Below are 12,611 nucleotides of genomic sequence, written 5' to 3' on the forward strand. Positions count from 1 at the left end.
TATAATTAGCAAACATTTGGGGATTAAATGTTAAATGTGAGTTTAAAGTCAAGCCAATCATGAGAAATTTCCTCAGGAAATAGGAAATCTGACCATCTCCAAAGGTCAGATAAACTTTTCTCCTTTGACTGTGAAGAGAGTACTTAGAGACTGGAAGTTAAATTTTCCTGAAAACAGGAAACATTTCCTGAAAACAGTTGTAACATTTCTTAAACTCAAAACAACTGTGTTTTGTACAATTGGATGGGCACTTTCAGTTTCTAAGATCCTCTTTTTGGAGGGGTGGAATTGAAATAATTTGTTCCATCTTTCATTAGTATATAACTTTTCCACATATTTGTTTTGCTTCTACAGAAGTTTTATCAGTTCCTTGAGGGTAGAGGATATTTCTGACACATCTCAGTGTCTCCGAGTGCTAGAAGAATAGAGCTTTCCATAAGTATCAGGTACTGTGCATCAGCTCTTTTAATTTCTATAACAATCTGTGAGAGAGGAACTATTATCACTTTAATTTTATAGATGAGGGAACTTAGGCACAAGCTACAGGGCCCCAGTGAGAAGCACATCTGTAACTGAGTCCACTTGGCTGAGTAACCTGATTAGTGAGATCATACCCTAATATGCTGCAGCATTTGCCCTCAGTGAACAGGTAAGGTGCCTTGCGGAGAGATAGAGCTGGGATGTCATGGAGCTTACAGAATAGGTTGTATACTGGCTTGCTAATCAATGTTTGTTGAATTTGACCAGAGTCTATCATTCATTGTAACATACCATCTGGAGCAAGATTATGGTGAAGTCCCGTAGCTTAACCTGTATCTTAACGGTTGGAAGCTACTGATGTCTGCCCCAAAGAAGCTAATAATAAGAAATTGACTCAGGTTAATTTGTAACCTTCTTCCTCCTTAGTTATCTCCAGCTGGAAGAAATCTAGCCCCAGAGAATCAAATAATGTGAAGATTTATCATGTAGTTCTGTGTGGTCACTACTGGGGCTGTGGTCTCTGGCATGAAGCCCTCCCTGCAGTGTACAAGAATTTGGAACACCAGAAGGCCTATGAGCTAAAATTTCATACAACCAGCAGTTAGAAATTGACTGTTGTCTCCACATGCTGTAGGTCTCCTGAGTATTTCTGGTTCCAATGGGAAGGGAGTTATGACCAAAGCCATTGAGGTTGAAAGGATTCTAGCTGTCAAGATGGCCCCTTCTGGTTCCTTTTGGTTCACTGTCAAGGAAATCTTGCCCCAGAGATGCTGTCTCTCTCTTTCTCTGCTGTCTCAGTGATCCTCATTGGAGGCTCCCCTATCCCAAGTAGCTCCAAGTTCCAAAGACACCAGAGATTTTTGGCCTAACTGGTTGCTTCATATCACAAGTAATTCAGTAATTGCTCATAAATTGCAGATCTATTTAGCTTTTGTGGTGAGAAGCACAGAACTGGTGCTTCTTAAATGTCTTAAAAAGTGAAAAAATATGTGAATATAAATAATCAAACACAATAATGTAAATGTTGAAACTGTTATTTGATACAATTGATGAAATTATAGACCATACTCTCCAGACTGATTTCATACCAACTTTTAAGTTTTAATCTCACAATAATTTGGAAAGCAATATGCATAGTTAAAGTAAAATTTGGAGTTTCTCTATTCTTCATAGTCCATGTAGAACAGTACTGCCTAGTGGAACTTTATAGAAAGTTCTAATCTGTGCTGTCCAATAAGGTAGCCAGCCACTAGTCTCACGTAATTATTGAGCACTTAAAATGTGGCTAGTGCAACTGAGGAACAGAATTTTAAATTTTATTTAGATTAATTTAAGTTTAAATAGCCACTGGTGAGTCATGGCTATGATATTGGTCAGAACAGATCTAGAATATGGTGATGACCTTATAAAAGGATAGTCTAGGCTATGTTGCAGCCACAAAGAACACTAATATCTTGGCGATTTATAAGAACGAAGATTTATTTCTTGCTTGTGTTATGTACCCATTTGGGGTTGGCTTGGGACCCAGGTGGATAAAGTAGCCACCATCTGACAATCATTATGGAGAGTCTTGCACCAGTACTTCAATTCTCTGGACCGGAGGGGATCACCACTGACCAGGATTAGACACACAGCCCTACCTGGCCAGGGAGGCGGGCACGTGGTCCTGATCATGTGCTGGGGGCAAATAGCCTCAGTAATGACTGTCACAGATGTTAGCCTCCTTTGCAAAAAACAGAGGGGTTCCCAAGGGGTAAAGGATGTAGTGTTATCTGTGTTTTCTTGAAATGTGGAGATTTTAGTTTCTTTAAAATTCAATTATTCTTCACTTCCTTAATACTCATTAGCACAGATGTATTAAGAGCAGGTAAAATGTGGGAAGTAAAACTCAAACATTTTGATAAAAAGAGACTTTCTATAAGTAAAGTTAGGGCTGACATAGAAATTCATTTAATATGAAGCTCTGCAATGTAAGGAATAATCAATGTTTTTTTTTAAAATATGTTTAGGGTGAGAACAGGATAAAAATAAATTATTTGTTATTTTTCAGAACATAAGGTACATTTTTCACTAGCAAGGAATAAAAGGTCTTTTTCTTTAAAAATAAAATTTCCTGAGTAGGAACACTGGTGGATTGTGGTTGTCTTAAAAAATATGAAACAATTTAACATTATCTGGACAATGGATTCTTTCCAGACTATACTGTGGAATCATAGAATCATCTAGTCCAGCATTTAATAGTATGTCTTGATTCTTTCTAGAATATCTACAATATTGTTTGAATACTCAAGACATGGGGGGACTCCACCATCTGTTCTCTGATAACAGACTTACTATGAAACAGGAATGATGGTTTCCTGAGAACAAATGCTTCAATATCAAGACATGCAAAGATAGCACTTGGCTGCCAATAGCCGACTGCACCACAGTTACACACGCAGACCAAGTGGTGGTAAGTAATATTAGTTATGATGATGGTTTTGTGGCATACTAAAAATGTCAGATAGATTTTAGCACTATGAGGGTACTATAGATATTAGAATGTAATTGAACCAAAATGATGCTGGAGAGAAATTTTGAAGTAAGTGTGCAAATTAGGCTACCTAGTACAAACTAGAAGTGCCTAAGTCATTCTGTTTCTTAGTAAAAGAGAACCACATAAAGCATGTACACAGCAGAGCGTTTGTTACTTCTTTCTGAGATCTATCTCGGTCATCCGCAACTGGTGGTATGGAAAGGAAAAGAAGGCTGCAGAGACTGAACAAGCGGCATGCACTGTGGTGTCCTTTATTTAAAACCTGTGAGCTAGCTACAGTTGTAGTGTTCTCATCCGATGGCATAATAAACTGGGAGAACATTAACACAACTTCAAGAAGGCATCAAAAAACCTGCAAACAAAAAGACACACCACACATGCGCACACGTATACAACATACACGCACACGAAGGTTATAGTCTAAATACAATGAAAAGTGATGAAGAAAAGCTTTGAATGCTCTAAATCAACTTTAAAACGCTTTATTATAATAAACTGTGGCAATACTGTGGCTATTATGAAAAATATTGTAACTGCTTAAAAAGCAAAATACTGGCGATTTGAAACTAGCAGCAAGAAGCAGATAAAAATAGAATGGAAGATAACATAAGACTAAGTAACATCAAAATTCTAATGCTGTGTAGGATTGCACTGAAGTAATTTAAAATTGGTTCTTACAGAACTCTTTAAAAGTCCCTTGAAATATTAAACTGCTGCACTTTACAAATAGTGGATGAAAAGAAAAAAATATTTGGAATGTTGCACACACACAGAGGAAATGTATTAGGCATATCAGTTTATGGTCTTTGTTTATGACCTGCAAAAAGTTTTATGAAGAAAAATTTAAGTGCCAATGTAGTGAAAGAAAGTTAGAAATTCCTAAAGATGCAAGTCTGAGTGCATGTATCGGGTTAAGAATATATTTCAAGGTTGGGGGCAAGGCATGACTGATGCACACCCAAGAAGAAGAACCTTGTAGAACCCAGAAGGTAGACAGAGCTGTTTGGAACATGTTTAAAAATGAAGGTATATTAAACTCAGACTATCCTGGCTGAGATTCCAAAGTACTTGGAGTTCTATAGCTCTTCAGTTGAAATCTGTTTCATAGTGGCCAATAAATAATTAAGACTAACTTCTCAGCAAACTGCTTTTTCATACATTCAAACACAAAAATCTTTACCATACATGCAGAGCTGATATTCTAAATAGCACAAATATGAATCCTGGTTTCAGGGGGAAAAAGCACATTATCAAGGATTTTTTTCCCCATAGGTTCTAATAAAAATGTCTGAAGCTGCTAGACATCTTCAGAGGGGATAAGTTTAGATTTTCTACTGATTTTGGAAGAAAGGAGATTTTATTTTTCTAAGGAAGCCAGTCATCCATGAGAGCAGGATATATGTCTTCAGAATCTAGGAAGTGTTCCTAATGCTTAAACTCATGGCAAGTCCAGATCCAGAAAAACTGGCAGGTAGAACAGGGGACGGAAATGAAAAGTTCAAATGTCTATGGTATACTTTGCAAATAATGTGCCTCATAAATTAAAATGGCTCAACTGCCTGCAGAATGAAGTGCCACAGGCCTGGAGAAGACCCAGTTCCCTGGAGGAGGAGCTGGGGAGTCCCCATATCCAGGGACCCTTGGGCTGGCTGTGACCAGAGGGCCTTATTTTTCATGAGTGCTTTCAGTTGGGGAATTTATGACTTTGCCCAGATAAAGCTCCCTTTTGATTACTTTTTCTCTAAAATCAGTTAGTCAGAAAGTTACTGGTGATTTCCCCAAATGAAATCTAGCTGTACTAGTATCTTAAGGTGCCAGCTAATTTAAAGTAATGCCCATCAATAACGCTGCTGGGTGTCAACCACTGTTGCTGAAGAATCAACCCCCAAATAACCTAACTAAATAATCTATCACACCGGGTGCTTTTACTATCTTGCGGGTTTTTTTTTTTTTTTTTTTTTGAGCTTTAGAGAAATAGTCTTTGTAATATGACTTAGAAACTGCTTCTCTCTGGCTTCGTTTCACTCTTCCTCCTCCTCTTCTCCCCCTTCTCCTTCTCCTTCCTCCATGGTTTCCACGATGAGCTCTGCTGTGCAGGTGGCTTCTCCAAGACTGTTGACAGCCTTGCAGGTGTACTTGGCATCATCATCCCCGCAAACATCACTAATGATTAAAGAGCAGTTCCCATCCTCGTCGTAGTCTATCTGGAAGTGGCGGGACTCCCGGATTGATTGGTCATCTTTGAACCAGACGACTTCAGGGTCCGGGTATCCTGCATCATAGGAAGGGAACACAAGTTGCAGAAATTATTATTTAAGGTTTTCCCACACAAACTCTTGAGCTACCTCTAATGATTAAGGGGATGGGGGGGGGGATATGTTAGTTTTTAGCATCTATTTTGATATTTACACTTGAATATGGGCATATATTGTAAATACTAATGTCTGAAACTTCACATCAGGTATTGTGCATGTATCCCACTTCTCATCCATGTAGGGCTTGTGCCACCTCCCACCTTAATACAGATATAGATTATTCTCTGGAACACTGCCACAACTCTAATCACATCCCTAGAACTAACTATCTTCTTGGATTAAAAGGAAATTTTTTTTATCCTGTATACAATTTGAACTTAAGGACTTCCCTGGAGGCACAGTGTGTAAGAATTGGCTGCCAGTGCAGGGGACACACGTTCAATCCCTGGTTCGGGTAGATTTCACATGCCATGGAGCAACTAAGCCTATGCCCCACAATTACTGAGCTTGCATGCTGCAGCTACTGAGGCCCAAGTACTTAGAGTCCGTGCTCCACAAGAAAAGAAGCCAGCAAAATGAGAAGCCTGAACGCCGTGACAAAGAGTAGGCCCCTCTTGCAGCAACTAGAGAAAGCCCTGCAAAAAAAGCAACAAAGACCCAGTGTAGCCGTAAAAAAAAAAAAAAAAGTTGAACTTAAATAAATTTAAATTTTAAAAAATGAGAGTCAGTAAAAATGGGTGCAAGAGATCTTTTGAGGGTGTTGGAAATGTTTTAAAATTGGATTCTGATAAAGACTGCACAATTGTGTAAATTTCTAAAAATAATTGAATTGTATACTTAAAATGGGTGAATTTTATGGTATATAAATTATAATTTGAAGGTGATAATGACCTGTAAAACATAAATTGGAGGAACTGATAATATTGCTAAGAAAAAGAAAGCAGTATTTGTCTTACTCTGATCCAAAGACAGATAATATGCCTGTAGATAAACAGACACTGACCACACTGATTAGTCTCATTTTATGTATTAGTCAAACTGCTGCAAAGTTCAGCAATAAAAATGTTTTCTGCCTTCTAACTGACTTGTTTTTAAATTTTTGGAGAAGTTGTTTTACAGGACAAAATTGTATCCCCAACTAGAATAAAAATTACACAGAACAACTTAAGAATTCTAACATTTTTTTCAAGTAGAATTTTGTTTTTATTGAACAGCATCCATATGCTTTAATTTCCCCTCGGCACTTCAGTCAAAGCAATGCAAATACCAAGAAAATAATCCCAAAGAGAAAAGTAAGCAAAAAGATAATAATTATATAATATTTTCTAAAAAAATTAAGGAAAAAGAACTTGAGACCCAAAGACAGTGGTGATGGCGAGAGCTACAAGCCGTGGCCCCCAAGCTCTCAGCAGAGCCCCCTATCTGAGCACTTCCACACTAGCAAAGGCAGCACATCCACTCTGAAACAATTGGATGAAAAACGTCAAAGATGATGGTAGGCCAGGCATTTATAAGCCAACTTGATAATACAGTGATGCAGGAGAAAAATTGTTTCTTCATTCCTACCTTTGGGCTATTTTACCCAAAAGGCATCATCTAGCCAGATTGCTGGAGACTCTTACAACGTGGAAGGCACAGTTTGTTCTTTCTTCTGTCCAGTGCTCTGCTGCCTTGGGGCAGTCAGTCTGACTGAAAGTGGCAGAGAGCCCTGCAACTCTGTCACCTGACAGTCACAGACTCGAAGCAGAGAGGCCTTTCTTATCATACCTCTTCTCTTTCTAGAATGTTGCAGTCTGTGGAAACTTAAATGCTGTGTGTCACCAAGACTGCTGACTCCTCAGGTGCTATGCTAAGACCCCTTAGGGCTCTTTGAGCTCCAACGATTCACTGTGACCACGTTATTTCTGGCTGGCAGAGATGCACAGTGCAGACAGGCTGGAGGCCTGCATCCCAACTTCCCCTCTCTAAAGTCATACCGCAGGCTCTCTCTGCACTTAACCGGTCCCACAACTTTCCCCTATGACTCCATAACGTATTTAAAAGATTGGAAAGGTTTCCCCTTTCTATCTGTGTCATCTCACAGAGTCCCCAGAGCCGCTCAGGGCATTAGACACTGTCTTACAGAGGAGGCCCTGGGCTTCAGAAGAGCTAAAACACTGCCCCAGGTCACACAAGCCGCTGATTGACAGCAGAGATGTCTTCTCCCCATACTATGCTCTGCACCAGCCTTCCTGTGAGAGCCTTTTATCTCTCCTATATTATCAATTCACATGCCTCCTAGAAGCTTGCAAAGCTCATTTCAATAAGCACGTTCCAGAGCTAAATAGGTCCATGATAAACCACTTTTAACTTGGGTCTAGTGGCTGATGTAAGTGGGTGAAATATCAGAGTGACTAAACAGCACTGTTCTTCAGTGGGTGGAGGGGGGCAGTGGGCCAACTCCTTCTGACCCATTTTCCCTCACAGCCTGGCTATTCCAGAACTGCCATCTTGCCGAGAGCACACAGTAGGGGCCCACCGGCCCGCCACACCCCCTGTACAGGGAAGGACAGCTGGAGACTTACCTTCAATCTTGCAGTCAAATCTAGCAGCACTTCCCTCCACAACTTCTAAGTCACGAATGGTCTTGGAAAAGTAGGGTTTTACATGGGGCTTCTCCTCAGCGACAGCCTCCAGGAAAGCTTGGGAGACATCTTCTAGAAGGGAGGGAAGAGGACATGGCCATTTCTTTATTCCCTGTTCTCTCCTCTTCCCTGGTTTAAAAGAGCTGACTTTTTTTTCTTTTTTTTTCAAGTTGTTATGATTTAGCAAATAATGCAGCTTAGAGGACTGAATCATAAGCACACCTTTCTCCTGGGGGCAGGGTAGCCTGCTGCCAAATGGTTTTGGCAGAAGAGAGAACTGTGACCAAACGGGGAAATGTTTGGACTTCCCCTCCCTTATGCTGACACATTGGAAAAGGAAATAATCTTTAAAAAGGATTTTTGGCTGCATTTCATGCCGTTTCAGGATCCAGTTGAGGGTATCTAAGAAGCACGGGAGCGTACCAGCCCAGCAGCCCTCGGGCCTCCCCCCCTCCTCCCGTGGTGGCAGCAGCAGGCGTTTTCCATCTGCTCCTTGGGACGGAAGAGACAGATCAGAGGCGTTGTCGACTTGCCTACTGCCTGCTGTGGAGCAGTCTATTCCACAAGGATACTGCCTTCACAGTGTGTGACTCTGGACCAGGATTTGGGATTGGTCCAGGAAAAAGCCATAACTTGGAGGGGTTCCTGACCCTCTCCTTCTCCTTCAGGTTATTTCTGGGTCATCTGGGGAGTGGCAGGGGTAGAGAAGGAGGGACCAGGCCCATGTGCAGCAGAGTCAGTCCCTGGGTACATCAGGGCAGCTCAGTAAGCAGTTTCATCAATTATCCCTTGTGCACAACAGGATCTAGACTCAGCTTCTCGCCTCTGGATACCAAAGGTATCAGGCAGCAGGGAGGTGGTATCTCAGGCTAAATAAGGCACCTCAAGATGATAGAGGCCGTACCCTACATGTATCAAAGCAGGAAGAGGCCGAGGCCTTCACTGAGGAGATAGATGGGGTAGCATTTCTAAGACAGTGGGCAAGCAACTAACCCTGTTGGACTTTAGGAGGGGCCCTGCCAATCACTGTCTACCCAATTCAAACAACATGTTTCAGCATCACGAAAACTACCAAAAAATATGGACTATCTGAGTCAATTTTTGTTAAAAGATAAGCACAAAGACACATTAAAAAAATTGAAGCATATTTTTAAAAAGTACACCACTATAGGCAACTTATTTATGTCTGCCTGTCATACAAACATTGCTTTTGTAGTAAGAAGGAAACTTTTCATGCAGTTTTTGCTAATTCTTGTGTAAAGTATAGGGAAAAGACCATCTAGTTCTATTAGACGAAGAACAACTTTCCCTCTGAAAATAGTTCAACCTCAGGTGAAACAGTTAAAAAGCAATTACTAGATTTAGTAATTATTGTCAGGGCAATGTAAAAGTAGTTTTGAATTTTTCCTTGTAGGTTGTATTAATGAAAAATAAAATCAATCTCCCACCTTAAAAAAGAAAAACAACCCTAAATCCCCCTCCAACCCCCAACCCTTCCTTTCTCCCCATTTGGCTGAAGAAAATCTCTCTGGAGTCCCTTACCTTCAGATTCTAGTTTTTCTGCATTGAGTGGGCTGGTTGGTGACCCTGTTGAGGATTTCCTGCCACTGAGCCCTGAGATCATTGCCATAGAGGACAGTCTTCCGATGGCTCTCACAGCATTGCCCGTTTTCTGGAAAATAGACACTGGCGTTGGGCTCAGGTGGTGTCCCTGGTTCCAGCTGAGCAGCTCAGGGAGAAAAGCCCAGCCCAGGAGAAGCAGCTGTCCCTGAGATGAGAGCCTCCCGAGCGCTGAGCTCCACCAGAGGAGTGAGCCCAACCTTGCTCTGCTCAGCACTATCAGCGTGTCAGAAGATGTTCGGAGAATGGAATGGGGCCTGGAACCGATGCGTGCGTTAATGTGACTAAACAAGGTCAACATGAGACAAAAACCCTTTTCATACTGTGCTTCAACTCCCATAAAAGGGATAGTTTATATAAAGCAACTGCGGGCTGAGACAGCTCCAAAGACTTATTGCGGACGGGGCGCAGTGGGGCTGTTTCTCATAAAACAACGCTAGTGATAGGATTTTAATTGGGCAAGAGAACAGTTACTACAGATCCCACAGGTCCTGTTGGAAAGACAAAAAAAAAAAAAACAAAAAAAAACAAAAAGCCTTCTGTTGACCATAGGCAAGTAGCCTCTTTGGGCTTAACCTTGCTGGGCTTCAGTTTCCTTTCTCTTTATAAGGAGGGGGTTGGACAAGATGATCTCCAAGGTCTCATCTAGGTCTCATCTAGTTCTGTTTATGATTCAGATACTTAGGAGATTTGGGGAAACACTCTGCTGGCCCCAGCACAAGTCTTCAGTGGAGTTCTGGAGGGGTGTTCCTCCCTGAGGTACATACACCCAGGCATCAAAAAGCAGCACCCGAATAAATGAAAAGCACAGCTCTTGGCTTTTCTGAGTTGGGGCGCCTTGGGAGAGGACAGAATTCCTACTGAAAAAGATGCCAGGACTTGAACATTTTCTTTGTATTGTGAAAATTCTACCAAGCACAGGATTTAGGTCAAGAAGTCCCCAACCACACCTTTAAGATTCTACCCCTTTCCTAAGGTCAATGGAATGAAAGACTAAGAAAAGAAACTAAAGCATAACCAGTGCTTTCCAGCCCTGCACCTGAAGCATCTTCTGAAGAATCCAGATGCTGTGCATCCAGGGAGCAGATGTCGCCACAGACTGGCTACTGAGAGAGGAAGGAAATAGCCTGTGCAAAGGCAACGGCTGGCACTTACCCGCTGAACCTCAAACTGTGCTGGAAAAGCCATTTCCTCCTGAATTAACTTCACACGCTAAAGCATTTCAGGCAGGCCAGTATACTTCAGTTAAAAAATTATTTCAAAAGTAAATAATTTCAGAGTACTAGGGAATCATACAGAAAATGTGTGTATGTGTGGTTTAAGCAGAGACCTACTCCTGTAACCACAGTCACTTTCCTGTTATGTCACATCCCATCCTGGCCGTGGACTCCTTTCACGCACTCTCGACAGGCATTCCATCTCGCCCTGTCCTCTGGTCATCCACCCTCTCACGTAACACTGTGCGGTGTGGTTATGCCCCTGGCCCTCTGGCCCACAGTGAAGCTAGATCACTCTAAAAGGAACCCAGGAGGCCCCAGGGGGAGGTGATGAAGAGAGAAGAAGGTGAGGGATGATGACCCGCTGTGTGCAGAAGCACTGTGGCCCTGCAGAGAATGCCCTGGCAGACAGCCGCCTGGCAACTTGCACTCTCTCCTGGGAGAAGCTGTTACTGGTGACATCATTGATCTGTTTGTTCTGCTAGCTGGAGTGTGGGGAGACCCAGCTCTTCCCAAGGGGCGCTTACCCTGGCCTCAGGAACGGCTCAGAGGCGGTGTCAGCCATAGCAGCCCTCCCTACTGAGTCCACATCAGACTAGACTACTTCCTAATCAGCCCTTCTCAGCTCTCCATTGCCTTCATCCAACACAGACTAGCTTGCCCTAGGCTGGAGTCTCTAAACTGAGACAGTTCATTCCTAACAAAGGACAGGTTAGTTCTTTAACCACTGATTATCCTGTGACCTTGTACAAGTCAGTTCCCCTCTCTGGGCCTTATAGTTGGACCGGAATATTCGAATCTCCCTGCAGCTCCAGTCTTCCACAGAAAGACTATGATTCAGACATGCAAATGGTAGCAGGGAATGCTCCCTTTGAATCCATGGGCTCTCTAAACCCAAAGAACCTGGGGCAGGACTGTCTTTATGTGTATGGTGTAGAAAAGTGAAGTCTTTCCTCTTCTATTAACAAAATTACTCATAGGAAGCTATGAGAATAAGGCAAATCAAACCATCACATTTCAGAGGAGGCAGCAAATAACAAACAAATAGACCACACACTGGGGGAAATTTTCCATCAGATGGAGCAATAGACCATATAATTTCTAAAACAGGGAGAAATGTAAGCACTCGACAAAGAAAATCTTAAAAATAACCTACACATCAGAAGTCAATCTTTGGAAGCTGATTCATGGAGAAAAAAAGTTGGTAGGGAAGTTATTATCAGAACTGGAAAAGAACAATATACGTTCTAGCCTTCCAGTTTTATGCCTTTGAGCTGAAAATAGGTTGCTGCTTTGCTAACCAAGACTTTTGGAAATGTTTAAAACATCATCAAAGGAAGTTTCAATTCTTGAGAAGTCCCATCCTTGTTTTGAGCAAGACTTTTTTCTTATTGGAGAGCAATTGCCTACACAGGGTTTCTGTGTTCTAGGCAGGCAGAGTCTGTCAATGGTTTTCCTAACACAGCACAGACTCCCTCCCCTGGGAAAGGCAGCAAGGATGACTAACCAGCCTGGTTTCCCAGGACTGAGGGATTACCCGCAATGAGAGTTTTTCAGGGATAAAGCTGAGACAGGCCCTGGAAAATCCAGGCAAGGTGATCACCCTACAGTCAGGTAGCCATCATGGGCCCTACCTATACACCGACAGCCCCAAGACTACAATTTCCCCTGAGAATGCATATTATCTAAATGTAATGGCCAGGAGTGCCGTATTCCCTGGTGGCTCAGTGGCAAAGAATCCTCCTGTAATGCAGGAGACGCAGGTTCAATCCTTGGGTCGGGAAGATCTCCTACAGAAGGAAATGGCAACCTACTCCATGGAAAATCCCATGGACAGAGAAGCCTGGCAGGCTACAGTCCATGGGGTTGCAAAGAGTTA

The 12,611-nt window shown here is 42.1% G+C and overlaps 1 protein-coding gene across 4 annotated transcripts in view; it reads right to left on the bottom strand.

Annotated features, from left to right (window-relative positions):
* Window positions 1-3,253: 3,253 nt before the first annotated feature.
* The window catches only part of MYLK (myosin light chain kinase), a 191,886-nt gene continuing 182,528 nt past the window's right edge, over window positions 3,254-12,611 (bottom strand). For 3 of the 4 annotated variants that reach the window (XM_055568413.1, XM_055568414.1, XM_055568412.1), the window contains 3 exons: window positions 9,438-9,567; window positions 7,836-7,967; window positions 3,254-5,288 (listed from right to left, as the gene is read on the bottom strand). In XM_055568413.1, coding sequence (XP_055424388.1) covers window positions 5,038-5,288; window positions 7,836-7,967; window positions 9,438-9,567 — 513 coding nt within the window. In that variant the 3' untranslated portion in view covers window positions 3,254-5,037. The remainder of the gene's footprint in view (window positions 5,289-7,835; window positions 7,968-9,437; window positions 9,568-12,611) is intronic. The other variant, XM_055568411.1, reaches the window with a different exon arrangement.

This window comes from Bubalus kerabau, chromosome 2 (genome assembly GCF_029407905.1).
Source record: "Bubalus kerabau isolate K-KA32 ecotype Philippines breed swamp buffalo chromosome 2, PCC_UOA_SB_1v2, whole genome shotgun sequence".
NCBI lineage: Eukaryota > Metazoa > Chordata > Mammalia > Artiodactyla > Bovidae > Bubalus > Bubalus kerabau.